At 35.7% G+C, this 14,681-nt stretch overlaps 1 protein-coding gene across 1 annotated transcript in view; it reads right to left on the reverse strand.

Annotated features, from left to right (window-relative positions):
* MCTP1 (multiple C2 and transmembrane domain containing 1) overlaps positions 1-14,681 on the reverse strand; it is a gene marked incomplete at its 3' end in the record, with an annotated part of 232,985 nt that overhangs the window by 73,010 nt on the left and 145,294 nt on the right. Inside the window, exons 9-10 of the mRNA XM_079548229.1 lie at positions 7,577-7,763; positions 2,544-2,637 (exon numbers count right to left, since the gene is read on the reverse strand). Coding sequence (XP_079404355.1) covers positions 2,544-2,637; positions 7,577-7,763 — 281 coding nt within the window. The remainder of the gene's footprint in view (positions 1-2,543; positions 2,638-7,576; positions 7,764-14,681) is intronic.

Genomic DNA, 14,681 nt, shown 5'->3' on the forward strand with positions numbered 1-14,681 from the left:
CCCATCAGGCACCCATCAGGCACCCATCAGGAACCTCTCATCCTTCCACAGTAATCTGTTTCTCAGGAAAGTCTTTATAGGTAGGCTGGGAGAGAGGACGCTCACTTGGTATTTTTCTCGTATATTTTTCAAACCCATTAATGACACTCTTATACAGCACTCCATTTGCAGACTGCTAGTCACCATTTTCTCACCTGTCCACATCTAAACACAGAAATTTCAGTCTGCTGTGGCATCTTTTTCAAGTCGTTTGTGTATACCTGGGAGCTGAAAACTGAGACCTTAACCGGTATCCTTAATCTCTTTTTCCTCTTTCTTATTTTCCTCTCTCCCCCTCTCATTCTCCCTCTCTTTTTTAAAGATTTGTATTAACCTTAATGATTTGAATTGCACTGTCCAGCGCTGACACGGAAAAAGAAAACTACCATCAACTATCAACAGTCTATTAGAGCCTTAGCTGAAGTGACCTACTGTAGTAGTGTTCAGCTAAACAAGGCTATGGGCTTTCTCTCTAAAGAAGAAGAATTGAGGGTTTCATTAAAAAGTAATTTGTGCTTTTTAGTCATTCATTCAATAAGAACCTCAATTGTTCTTTATTCACACAGAGTTAATACAGTATTACAATGCTTCTCAATGAATGTATGGTAACAAAAGAAGAAATTCACATTTTTAAAGGAATCTATGCTTATGCTTAATGATGGAATATTATGAATTTTGAAAATCCTTTCAAATCCAAACTAGCAAATGTTTGTTCACTACTTCATATGAAAAGATTTCTGAAAGTGAAATGGGATATGTGCAACAGAAAGGAAACAAAGCAAAACATACAAGTACTATACAGGCGCTTCAGCTTTTCAGACTCAGAAGAAGGCAAAAAATAAACTGTGGAAAAAAAGATGTATTAGGAAGAGCAAACTGTGCCTGAGCTTTTACTCACACAAACTGATCTTCAGTCACATAAGTCATATTACTAACGACAGCATTTTCTACGCTGACTAGTAATTATTGCTCAGTTTCATAAAGGAGAATGGCCAAGCTTTTTTTGTGATTTCTGCAAACATTTTCTGACAGTCAGGAAACGACTACTTAGAATAATTTGTAAATATTCCTCCTCAAAGTTTAATCTGAAATCATCTGCACACATTCACATAAATTAATTTCATTAAAACCATTTGCCCTTCTTTCAAAATATCGAATACTATTATCTGAACTATGCAAGCATTTCTGTTGTGTCTGAATGCACAGCCTTCTTAAAAAGCATATAAAGCATAATGCTAGTGAACAAAACACTCAGTACACCGGCAAGATATTGAGTGTTCTTTCCAGTCTTCCTCACTGTCATTCTAAATATAATACCTGGATATTTTTGGTAGCTCTCTACATCTTTAATTGAATAAAATGTATTTCCAAAAAATCTGTTCTACCAGCACAAATGACATGTTGATCTGGAAAAGTCGAAGACTGAACGAGGTCAGGGACTGAATTATCCCATTTGCCCCTGAATAACTTAATCTCCCTCTCTGTTCAGACCACATTGGATTATAAGGTCAAAGCAGAGTTAGGAATCTTTAGAAGCATTTCTCCAACCTCTCTGAAAATAGAATCTGTTATTTTGTGTGCCACAAATTGGAAGATCAGTTTCAGCAATAAAATGTTTATTCTGTTGCCTTATATAAGAAAATCTACTCAATTTGCACAAAACAATTAAAAAGTGATTACCTTGCTATGTATCTCTATCTGTTCATGTAACAGAACATTTATGTTCGAATTGCACTCAAACCAGATATATTAGGATAGTTTGCTTTTTACTTTACTTTCTTTAAAAAAGTAAAGATGGCTATTTTCTGACACAGAAAACACTTTGCTTCACCCAACTTACGCAGTATGACCGTGATTCTACTTTCAGGATGCAACTTTGATATTTCCAAGGAAACATGATTGGTATGGCTGAAATAATTTTTTCTTTGTTTTAAAAATAAACAGGTTAAATTATCTCCCATCAATCCATAATTTAAAATAGAAAAAAATATGTAATTTCCCTTCTTAAGCAGACCATCGCTAGTTAAAGGAAACTTAACGTTTGTTTGAAATATTTGAAACCAAAGAACAGCCTTGCTAAGTATCTGACAGGGAACAATTACTTTGGCAAAAACTTCAAAGTTGTATTCATATGTACCAATATCTATTTGCCTTTTCTGTTGCATTTTTCTCTAATTTTGAATATTCTGTATTTTTGTATCCACTATAAAAAGAAATCTGGAATATGTATCTCATGCAATTTTTTGCAGAACCTTTGTTGGAGAAAAATGCATATTTCAGCCTTCTCAGCAACAATCTATGTTAGACTCTGCTAGCATTAGGATGACTTGCTGCCTTGCTTACAAATTTTGTTTTTATGTCTGATGATTTTTTAATGAGGAGAAGGTGAGAAAGAGCAAGCAGACAATAAGAATTGCATAGCCTTCTGTTTCAAATATATTTTTCAATCTGTAAAAAGGCCCAGTATTGATATTTACAGTCACAGAAACTAAAGAAATCCTTGCCTGTAACATCAGCTGCCATCAATGCTTCTGCTCGAATGACTTTTACCTGAAGAAATCCCACATCTTTCATGTTATGGAACATTCTCATTGGACTCTGAAAAAAATAAAATAAAATAAAATTGTATAATTCTAAATTGCAAAATAAAATTAAAGCAATATTGATAGTATCTTCCCTCTTTTAGATCTAAGTCAGCATACTTCTAACAATCTCATACCTTTACATACTACTGTCTGAAGAACATGTAATTGTGCTTCTTTCATATTTTGCCATTTTAACATATCAATCAAAAACACAAATGAAAAATTATGAAATAATTAAACATACTAATTCTGCTGACTTAAACTCTTAGTAGTGAACTGACCATCAGAATTATACTATGTATCAGGGTGTTAGCAAAATTAATACAAACTATACAAATACTCTTTCCTCTCCCTTGTTACTTCTGTGCAATCTGTGTTCATATTTTCCCTTTGATAGCTCCAGTGATATTAACAATGACTTGGGACCAATACTGCTTTCACTGTACTTGATCATTATATGTAAGCCTGCATGCAGCATGTATGCACCAAGTAATATGAGCAAATACAAGAGAATATTCTAGCAACTTAATAATCCTTATAACAATCATAGGCAAAGAAGACTGAAAAACATAAACAAGAAAACAGTTCTGTTTATATGGCAAAATGCTTTTACTATAAATCTTTTCTCCTACCATTAATTTCTTCAATATCCATATGTATTAAAATAAAAGGAAGAAAAAATGAAGAGTAGACAAACAATTGGATTTACACACCCTGTATTGTTTTAGAAATCTGCTTGGAAACTGTTTTATTTTTTCAAATGCCTAAGTGTAATAATCTGGGAATATTGCTGCACCTGAGAATGTTACGCCAAAATTTTTAACATCTGACTCTGAGTATGATTTAAAAGTTGTTGAACTTCAAAAGCTGAAACACCAAATGGGATTTTGATTATGCAACCAATTAACAGCAAATTTTACATTATTGTTTACTTTCTTCATAACCTATGAGAGAAAATCCAAAAGGGGAATCTACAATTACATTTTAAAGTACACTTTAAATCATATATTTCGTCAAATTTTTAAGTTTCTACAAGTCATGTAGATGAATGGTATCACCTATCCTTATTTCTAAGCATTTTAACATCTAAAACATTGGAAAAGGCCACAGGCATGCTCTGCAATATTTTAATTAGTTACGTGAAGATACAGCAGCATTTGAAGCCTTTTCTACCTGCTGCTGTGGTCTAGATTCCTAGAATATGCAACCATTAGGTAAACACGAGGTCAACATTCTGAAATACATCATGAAGTCAAAACTGACTGTTAAAGAAAAACATAATAACATCACTTGTCTGAAAATCACAGCTGCTGCTTAAAGGTAGTATCAGATATTGCAAAAATTGGAATATGTTTATGTATAGATAACATACTCATTACAACGTTAGACATATAACACACATTCCTGTATTTCTGTTAATAAGACAACTGTAGCAGTCAGATTACTTCTTGATATTTATTTCACAAGCCCCATTTGACTACTTATTGTTTACAGTGAAGGTTTGACCTTGGTATCCTGAGTCCAGTTAAGTGCAGTATCACACATGCAGAATACAAATATATACATGCATGTTATCACAGCATAATCGTTTACAGTTTCTAATTGTATTTATTATGTTTAACATCAGAAATAAGACATAAAACTACTGGTAGTCAGCTTCAATCTGCACACACTCAATCCTCTGCTTATATGCTTACACACCAGCTGAGAGTGGCAGAAGTGGTGGTACAGATAGCAGTGCTGCAATTCAAAAGCATGCTGGCACTGGCACCATCTCTCACAACAATAATGACCAAGGTTTGGAAGCTTCTTATCAGGGCTCGTACTGTAACAGATAATTCTGCTCTAATACCAAGATTGAAGTGAAAGGATTTACAAACAGGTTCCCATATTTTACCTAAGTTTCTGAATAACCGAAACAAACAGCTAGCTTCAGGAAGAAAACAAAGCAAAAACCCAAACATGGATCAAGACAAACAACAACTGCTCCCCTTCAGCAAACTGTACCAAGGATTTCCCCAAGATTACACCCTGCAAAATGCACATTCTGCCAAAAAAAAAAAAAAAAAAAAAAAAAAGCAAGCAAGCAAAAAAAAAAAAAAGCACTGGTACTGTATTTCACTTTGCTACCCTAGTTAACATCCCACAATTATTTTTGAACTTTAGTTTTAGAGATTCAGTAACTTTAGTTTAATTTATCATAAGCTGCTCTGGTTGAGACTAGTGAAATTGTGTACAGTGCTACAGTAGACTCTGGAAGAAGCAAACAACTTTAATATATTACTTTAAATATGTAACTTTAAGTAACAATTTATCAGATGATACTCTGTCGTATTTACGATTAATGTTGAAGGCCTCAAAAACTGTATGGTTTCTGAAGCCTGGAATTTCCATAGCAGAGGAATCTGTGATTTGCAGTGAATCTTTTCAGCCCTCAATAGATGGGAAAAGATTGAAATGCTCTGGAGATGGGTCCTCTTTATTTTTTTAATGAAAGGCTGTATAATATATTTTCTGTATGGCTGCAGCAGCTGTCAGGGAGAGCATCTCAGTTCAGCTCTATTATGGGAGAAGCAATACCCCATCCTATGGCATCGAGATACACTGAGGGGCCAGTACTGATTGACAGCTTGTCACCATGACGTCTTATTCCATCTCTGTTATGGAGAAAATTAATGTCACACCACCAGCCTTATGACTCGCTGTCATCTTAGAACTGCTCACCTTTTATCAATGCTCTAAATAACATTTCAAGCCCATCGTCTCACGGTGGACAATCTGGTCAAGGGACATTAAATCGGATGACTGTGAAATGTCATAATAAAAATGGAATGCTAACAACTTCTTCTCTAAACTAGCTCCTCTGGTTTTTAAACTGTGACAAGGGGGACTGTGGGTTCAGCACACCCGTTCTGAAAAGGTCATACAATCTCTCTTGGTCCGTACCCATTAATGCGCCCCCTTCCTCACCCCAAAAGGAATTAATCTTTTCAGACAATTGTGGTAAAATAATGGTTCAAACAGTAATGCCTGTTTAATTTGTAAGGCTCTGATGTTCAGCTACAAATGGTTAAATGACAGTAATAGAGTCATTTTCCAAGGCTATTTGATCTGATGGTAAGGTCAGCTCATTAGCTGTTTTTGGCTGTGGAAAGGGTGCAAAATATATTTCTCCAATAGAATCTAGATTTTTTCAGAGAACAAAAAATAAGCCCCAAAATACAGAGGCTGAATGGAAATAGTAAATCTTGCTAATTGCAGATTCATTCTTTTAATCTGCGCTGAAGATGATATATGAATAGTAAAGATAAATCAAAAATCAGTGAAAATAAACTATTTGAATTTTGCTAATCCTTGTCGTCTCTTTCTGCTGCTATCCATAGGTCATTTTAATGAAAGCTGCAATATTTTTCAAAAAGGATGCTGTAATTTTCAAAAACATACAATGAGAAGTTCTATTTACTGCGATATGCACGTCCTCCAAAAAAACCAAACCTTTTAAAACACATACATTACTGTAAATACAAGAAAAATGACACACATCCAAAACTGTGGGAGAAAAGATCCATCTTATGCTTTACACTGGGGGAAAAAAAAAAAAAAAAGAGTATTTATGAAAGCTGATTAATAATTCAGTCATAACGTGTTGCTATATTGCTTCTAAATTATCAAAACCATCAGTATCACTTGACTCTCATCGCATCTTCCCACAGCATAATCCACAGAAATATGGTATTGTTACATCTGGTAGCTAGAAGTATGTCACCTCAAAATCTATCCAGCATAAATTTATTATACTTCTAAAGATCTATTCTGACAACCAGAGGCTGTCTTGGTGGCTTCCCAAATATGAAATAGTTCGTTTAATTGCAATTATTTTTCAGAGATTTTGTGAAATACTTTAGTTCTCAGTCGGTTTAGGAATATTATGTTTAGCCTGACTAAGTCACCTCTATTAAACTGTGTTTATGATAACACCATTGGTGTATGAGTTGTACAAGCATTAGCAGACAGCTGATTCAGTGGAGATAGCCAGAATAAATTTGCTGAAGCGCACATCCTGCTAATCTGTTTGAAGAATATTGTACAGCATTAGTACTAGCACTTCACGTTATCTGCACAGACTGATAAGGTACATCTTTATTAAATTCAGCTGTTGAAAGGATGTCAGTCATGGAATAGGAATATTTTAAAATCTAAAAAAAAAAAAAATTAAGCGGCTCTTTGTTAGTCAGAGCTTGGTTTAATGGCTGAGTGTCTAGAGAAGCCTTTCTAAACACCTGGCAGCATCGTACAATAAAAGCTTTGTAATTTTAAGTGGAAATAGGCTTCCCCCCCCTCTCTTTCATAACTCCCCCTCCTTTTCTCTGTGTGTCGTGAGACAGTTACTTTTAGTGATTTAGGTATTAAGAAATGCTGGAGTAAGAGCTCCCCTCTCTGTTCCTTTGATAAAACTGCAGAGCTGCGTAATGTGAGGATTCTGGGAAAAAAAAATAATTTGTTCCAGAACATTTTGAAATAGAAATACTGCTTGAAACAATTATATTGATGATACAAAATACAGCTTCCCTAACATACAGTTAAAATCTCATCCTATAGGCATTACAAATCAGTTAATGTAAGTACTCACTAGAAACTGCACGGCCACTAAATAACCCCTTTGTTATTCTGCACTTGGTAAAAATTATCTGTAAGGCAATGAAATTAACTTCTTCATGTCATAAAGTCAATTAAAATAGCTGAAACACTGTAAAAAATAGCTTACATTATACAGAAAATTTGCAGCCATTTTGAACGTAACATTTCAGCTGCAGTGATATTAACGACTAGTTTAAATGACTGTCATTGGTTGAACATGGTAAGGATGCATGGGATTAAGAGTTCTTTCTCTAATAGTTAGTACTTATATAAGCAAACATTTCACAGACAAAGATCAAAAGAGAACTCCATACATATCTCTTCAGTATTTCCTCTCGCTCCTTTGGGTCCTCCAAGGAGTTGACAGAGAGATCAGAGATGGTGACTGCCGCTGAGGCTGTCAGAGTGACCAGCAGCACCAGGCATCCTTCTCCCTCCTCCAGTGGCAACTCCAGTTTGTGAGTCTGTTCTTTACTTAGGGTTGACAGGTCAACCTGGCACCTAGAAACACATTTTTCATCAGTATATGGTTTTCATCTCATTAAACAATAGTATATTGGCTTACTTGCATTCAGCTGCACAAACAACAACAATAGCAACAATAACAACAACTGCAAATCAGTAGGAATTCCTTCTCAGCTTCTCAGAGGATTTCTCTTCATTTTCAGACTGTAGTGTTTGCCTTTTTTTAAAGCTATAGCTTGCTATGAGTATGAACATCAAATATACTAAAAAGAACATGTAGACACTAGAAACAAGGTTATCTAAAATGCATTACTTGAGCCCAGACAAAGAGAATTTTAAGAATTCACATTCAGACACAGATTGTACTTTTTAATTATGATTCTTGTATAAACATAACATGCAAATTTTGGTACGAATATTTTCGATACCACTCATCTAGCAATAGTAAAAATTGCTTCTAACACAAATAAAAATAATAAAAATTAAAAAGATCCATGTGGGGACTTAATTGTGATGGAGTCAACATGACTGAACACAAAAAGCAGGACTAGAGCACCACCCAAAAGGCTCAACTCCTTTGCAGTAAGCTGTGCATGGGTCAGGGTCAGAGCTTCATGCAAGCATCCAGGATAAAATCTGATGCCACAAGCCCTTTATAGTAAGATGTCTCATGTTGTAATGAGCAAGGACTGCTTATAACTTCACAAACAACGTCTGAAGACAATCCTCTGTGCTTGATCCCTCTCTGAATAACCCTGGCTGCACAGGTTGTACCATGCACTGAATTAATGAAGAATGGCTCCATATGCGTCAGCCAGCAGCATAGCAGTTTTTTAAATATCTTCAGAAATAAAATATAGAACTATTAAAGTAAAAATGTTGTTCTTGCTAACAAGGAGCTGACCAAAAACTGTTTATTTAAAACAGTACTGTAAACACTTTGTGAATACCTTTAGAAGTATTAATATTTTTATGTCCATACTTCATAAGTTTCAACTTTTTGAGATTGCGACTCTGAACGTGCCTAGAAATTCAATGCTTGTGCCCACATAATGCCATCCTGCCCTGTAAGGTAATTTCTGTGAAAAAGCACTGTTAGGAATATTTCTACCTTAAGTATCTTCTGTAAGGTTTTGCCAATTCATTACTCTGAATAAAAACAAAACCAATATTTAGGTAAAGTTTATGAATTCATTCTATATTTAGTTAACCAACTGCATACTTTACTTGTAACAGTGATTATGCAATGTGACAAATACATGCTCTATATGCCACTCTCACTGAACTAATCATCTAGTAAACTCTTTCCATAAAATGTCAATTGATTTTGAAGAGAAAGTTAACGTGGTGACCACAGGGCCAATAAACTGAAAAAAAAGGCAGCAGACATGAATAAATAGGCATTTATGGACAGGAAATAGCCAATTATCCGAATAAATTCATCCTTATAAAACAGGCACTATACTACTGCAGGCAGATTAGATTTGCTGAAGGAAAATTTTATTAAAAAAAAAAAACAAACAAAAAATTTACTTCTTTTATGTTGCTGTCAAAATTAAACTACTATACAACTCATGTAGTAATAAAGTTTAATTATTTTACAATGAGAAAATTTGAAATTGACAGTGAGTTTAGTGTTTTCCTTTCCTTCATATATTCTATTTGTATATTCTTTATATATTATGTTTATGAGGGTGGATAGTGATAGAAAAAGGGGAAATGGTTTTAAACAAAGACAGGAGATATTAGGAGGAAGCTTTTCACACAGAGGGTGGTGACACACTGGAACAGGTTGCCTAAGGAGGCTTTGGATGCCCCATCCCTGGAGGCATTCAAGGCCAGGCTGGATGTGGCTCTGGGCATCCTGGTCTGGTGGTTGGTGACCCTGCACATAGCAGGGGGTTGAAACTAGATGATCACTGTGGTCCTTTTCAACCCAGGCCATTCTATGATTCTGTGATTTTGAGCTCTCTGGAAGATATGGAGTTAGAAATGAAATTAACAAGACTAGCAAGATACTAAAAGTGCTGCAGTCAGTGCAGATTCACAATCCAAGTTTCATACCTATACACAGGCAGTTAGACTTCTCTTTTGGCTGCAGTGAAAGTTGCAATGCTCTCCTTAAGATAATGAATAACTCTGAATGCTTGATTATGTTAAAATAGGTTAAGACAACTCTAGTACTAAATATTATCACAGAATCGCAAGATCATTAAGATTGGAAAAGACCACAGAGATCACAGAGTCCAACCACCAACCCAACTCCACCATTCCCACCAACCATGTTCCTCAGTGCCACATCCACGCGGTTCTTAATCAGCTCCAGGGACAGTGATTCCACCACCACACTGGGCAGCTTGTTTCAATGTGTTATCACTCTTTCAGAGGAGAAGTATTTCCTGATATCCAACCTGAACCTACACGGTGCAACTTAAGACCATTCCTTCTAGTTTATTTCAAAGCAAATATCTCTCAGAAAAGTCTCTGCAACAATATTGCAGCCCTAATCAATCATTATTGGAAGAACCACTTTAGACTCTACTAAGATCAGTAAAATCATCAGAAAGTCATTACAATACAAGTAATGCAGAAATAATCCTCTCACTCAAAAACAGAAAACAAAAACGATGCCCACTTGAAGCAAAAAGACACAAAACACAAGGATTGTAGAATTGCATTAATGTAAAATTACAGTGCTTATGTCAGAGTTACAAGCTTCAAGGTCTCAGGAAGTTACAGCACTCTTTGCAACATTACAGTACCTGCTATTCTTTGTTTAGGTTAAAAAAAGCTGACAATTCAATTCTACCTGCGTGATTTTCCTACAGGTATAAAAATAGTCTGAATTGCACCATATCTATGAGAGATTAACTACAAAATGTGTCTCTGTTGTCTTTTTGACACATCTCCCTCCATGAACCAGTTTGTTATTTTCTAAAAGCATACAAAGGGGTTGGAAGTGACATGGAAATTTTTCTAATGAAATCCCTTATCATTTTACATGAAGAATATCCTCAGAATACTCTTCAGATTATTTCATAAAAATCAAAGATTATTTCATTATAGAATGCCACCACTGTGCTTTATAAGAATCTTGGTAAAAAGCACCAACATCTTTACTAAGTCAGGTGAAAGTGTATTTCTCATCCTGTTTCACATCCCCTCCTTTAGGAAAGGGGAAAACCCTGCAGGAGATGCAGCTGGCTTGCACCTCACTCAGAGAAAATGCTGAAGCTTGAGGAGCATTGCCAAGGCAACTGCATAAGCAGCATGCTCTTCAATTCAAAGACAAAACATTCAATATACAATTACACTGTACAAACAATTGTGATTCTTTCCATTAGTAGCTTTTTCCTAGAAAAAAAACAACTATGCTTGTTTTATACCAAGTTTTCCTGAAAAACAAACAAACAAACAAACAAACAAACTTCCTTTAGTTTTTCCTTTTCTTTGCATGAAAGCAAAACAGAAAAGAAAGCCTGTTCATTAAGGCATTATCTAAGCTCTAAACCTATTCTGGAATAACTTTCACTAAAATCAGTAGTAAAATCTGCCAAACCTTTTTTCTATCAAATTTTCCTACAAACAAAGTGAAAAAACAAACAAACAAACAAACAAACAAAAAAACAACAGTGAATTCTGAATACTTCAATTTCTTATCACACTATTGTTTATATATTGCTGATGAGAGGAAAAGTTCAGCTTTGGTGAAGTAATGAGCATGATAATCTATGGCAAAAATAGCCATTAATTCCACAGACAGATTTTCAAACATGGCTTGAAAAACGGTATATCACCTTCAGTGAATGTCAGCTTTTGGGATAGTCTGACTATTTTCATTACTCTTCTACTCCATGTTATGAAGTCCTTTCACTGTACACCTGCGACTAGGCTTGAAGTGATGGGAAGGGACAATGGAACAATGGCCCTGGCTAGATGACATGTCCAGGATGAGAAATGGAGATATATCCTCCCACACCATGCCAGTGAACACTAACAAGCAACACCTGGATCTGGATTTTCAGGTCTGGAGACAAGTGAAGGGAGAAAAAGTCATGTGAGTATGTCAAGTTCATGCACCAAGTACGATAGGGAAGTAGCTGCAAAAACATGGTGCAGTTCCCATTGAAGATACAAGGGGAATCCAACACTTCCTCTGAAAATGTCTTCAGTGTGTTAATTACCCAAACTGCTAGGAATAAGGATTTCTGATTTATTTTTAATTTGAATATATCTGGCCGTTGGTTCTTTTTATGCCTTTCTCTACTAGGCTAAAAAGGCCGTTGGTACCCCTTATTTTCTTCTAGTGAAATTACTCACATACCACAAGCATATATCTTCTTGATCTTCCTTTTGATATGCTAAACATCTCCAGCTCCCTATGTATTTCCTTGGATCACGTCTCCTACAGCCCTCAAATGACTTTTTGTAACTTTTCTGATCCAGTGAATTTCTCCTGCATCCTTTTTAAAGTATGGAAACCAGAGCTATGTGTAGTATTTTATTATCAGCAGGTCTGAGAGACAAAAATCGCCTCCCCTCTCTAGTTCTAACAGAACCTGGAATGTAAGACCGCTTTGGCACCCTGGTGAAATATCCTTGCTAATGAATGAGATACAAAGGTAGCGACATGACATAGAAGGCCTCTTAAAAGCCAGGTGGCCAGGCAAGGGAGAGGCAGCAGATAGCGAGATCATTTTCTCACATGACAAAATAAAGCATAAAAGAGGAATTGGCACAATCCTAAGTGATAGGGACAGAAAAGCACCACTTGGCTACAACCCAGGTAACTTAATTATCGTCATGACTTGTTCAGAAAGACAGCCTTTTAACTCCACTGTGATCCAGGTCTATGCTGCTCCAAAGGACGCCCAGGAGAGGAAACTGTGCAATTCTGCAATTAGAACTGAGCTGGACGTACATCAGAAGAAGTGAGGCATGAACTGCTACAATTTGTGAGACTTCGTAGCCTTTATGTGCTGAGTAAAATGTTCCAGCAAAACCAGGAAACAAATGGAAAGCGGAAATTCTGCAAGGCATGACAGAAAATGATATGGCTCAAACAGACAGGACTGCAGTTACGTGAAGTTCTTGGAAGAAAAAGCGAGTGTCATTTTTAAGCAGAGAGATAATGAGAAAGAAATGAAATTACAGACCCCACGTGGTTCTTGTGATAGGTGGTGAAGAGAGGAGACAATCTGAAAACCAGCAAAGTTCCCCAAGGCATTGGAGTGGTGGCTCAGCTAAATGGGACAGTGACAGGAAGTGTGACAGCAGCTGAGGAGCAGCTGTAAGGGCATTCGGGAGCCAAGCAGCAAAACATGAGAAGCAGAAAAGAGCCTTGCAGCATGTGGTAAGTCTGTCTGAATAATGGAAGCATGAGAGCTGCATGAAATATGGAGCAGCCTCACTGGCCAGTGAGCCAGACCTGAATGCAGACAATTGTGTATGCTTAGCTGGAAGAAATATGGTCCATGCCACAAAATCCTGCTGATGGATTTTGAAATGACAGCTCAACATTTTTTAAGCATAACTCCTTGCCATAACACTTCAGATTTATGTCTGAAGTTGTGTAGACAACAGAAAGGACTTGCAGATGTTTTATTATGCGATACTTCCTATATCATCTTTGCAGCACAGTCATATGCTATAGACATCCAATGTAAGGGCTATCATCATGTAGTTTCTTTATCTCAAAATTAAAACTTTCCTTTGCTAAACAATCTTTTGCTTTGAGAAATACTTTTTTTCCTACCTGGTTCTCACTACATGAAGTAATCCAAATAACTCTGCAAAATCTTTCATATGATAACAATCCATATCTTCCAGAAAACCTCACAAACCTGTATCTACACCACTAATTGTTCTTTTCATTTATTACCATGGTCACAGATCTCAGTAGCCATTAAAGTTATCATTCTCCCTTTCTCTTATTTCCTGGCAGAGTAATTTCCATATGCAGGACATACAAGACAGAAGAAGGGTGTACTAATCCAGTGTGCATGCAGCGTTCTCTGTCTCAATTACTACTGAATTTGGAGAAGTATACAGGAACACTTCTCAATAAATTTGTGAATAATATGTTATTATAATATGTGAATAATTTGTGAATAATTTGTGAATGTATGTTAAAAGAAAGTTGCTGAAGATTTTTAAGACAAAGATAATCCTTTCTTGCTTTTTAAAAGAAGAGCAATGCCTTAGCATTATTAGGTGCAAAGACCAAATTTTAAGATGTGCTATTTACACCCAGCTCTCTTTGAAAATGATCAGAAATGGAGATGGACAAGAACATCTCAGGATTTGTCAAGGGCAGGCCTGTCAGAAGCATTTTTAGATGTTAATGCTTTTGGCAATACGTTCTTACACAGAGAAAAGCATCTTCAATGATGTAACTTTAATCATCGTGTATAATACACATAGGCCATTGATTGTATGCTTGTCTGTGTTTACACAGAACTGCTGTGTAATTCACACATATACACAACTCAAAACTCAAATTACAATAAACTATTAAATAATAAATTTAAACTTTGAAAATATCTTTCCAGAACTACTGCAACATGCAGAAATTTTCAAACCACTATGAAAAGAAAAATCAAAATTTATATACAATTATAATACAGTACCATCATATTAACATACCAACAAATCCAAGAAAAAAAAGAACAACCAACTTTTTCTTTCCAGAGAATTCTGTCAAACGTATGCTTAGTCCATCCCTTAACTATATATGCATGCGGAAATATCAGTTCAGCTGATACACTATTCAGTTCTCTGCTTACAATGTTCGGGATCCTGTAGTGAAATTATGTAAGTTTGGGTAAAAAAATAATACTGAAAAAGGCTTAAATATTTTATATAAAAATCCCCCTTCAGTTTAGAGCTGTGAGTAGTATATCAGTGTGTCTTCAGATTAATAATGCAGCAGTATGGCTCTCATTGTGCTTCCTT

The sequence above is a fragment of the Tetrao urogallus genome (genome assembly GCF_951394365.1).
Source record: "Tetrao urogallus genome assembly, chromosome: Z".
In the NCBI taxonomy this organism is placed as follows: Eukaryota; Metazoa; Chordata; class Aves; order Galliformes; family Phasianidae; genus Tetrao; species Tetrao urogallus.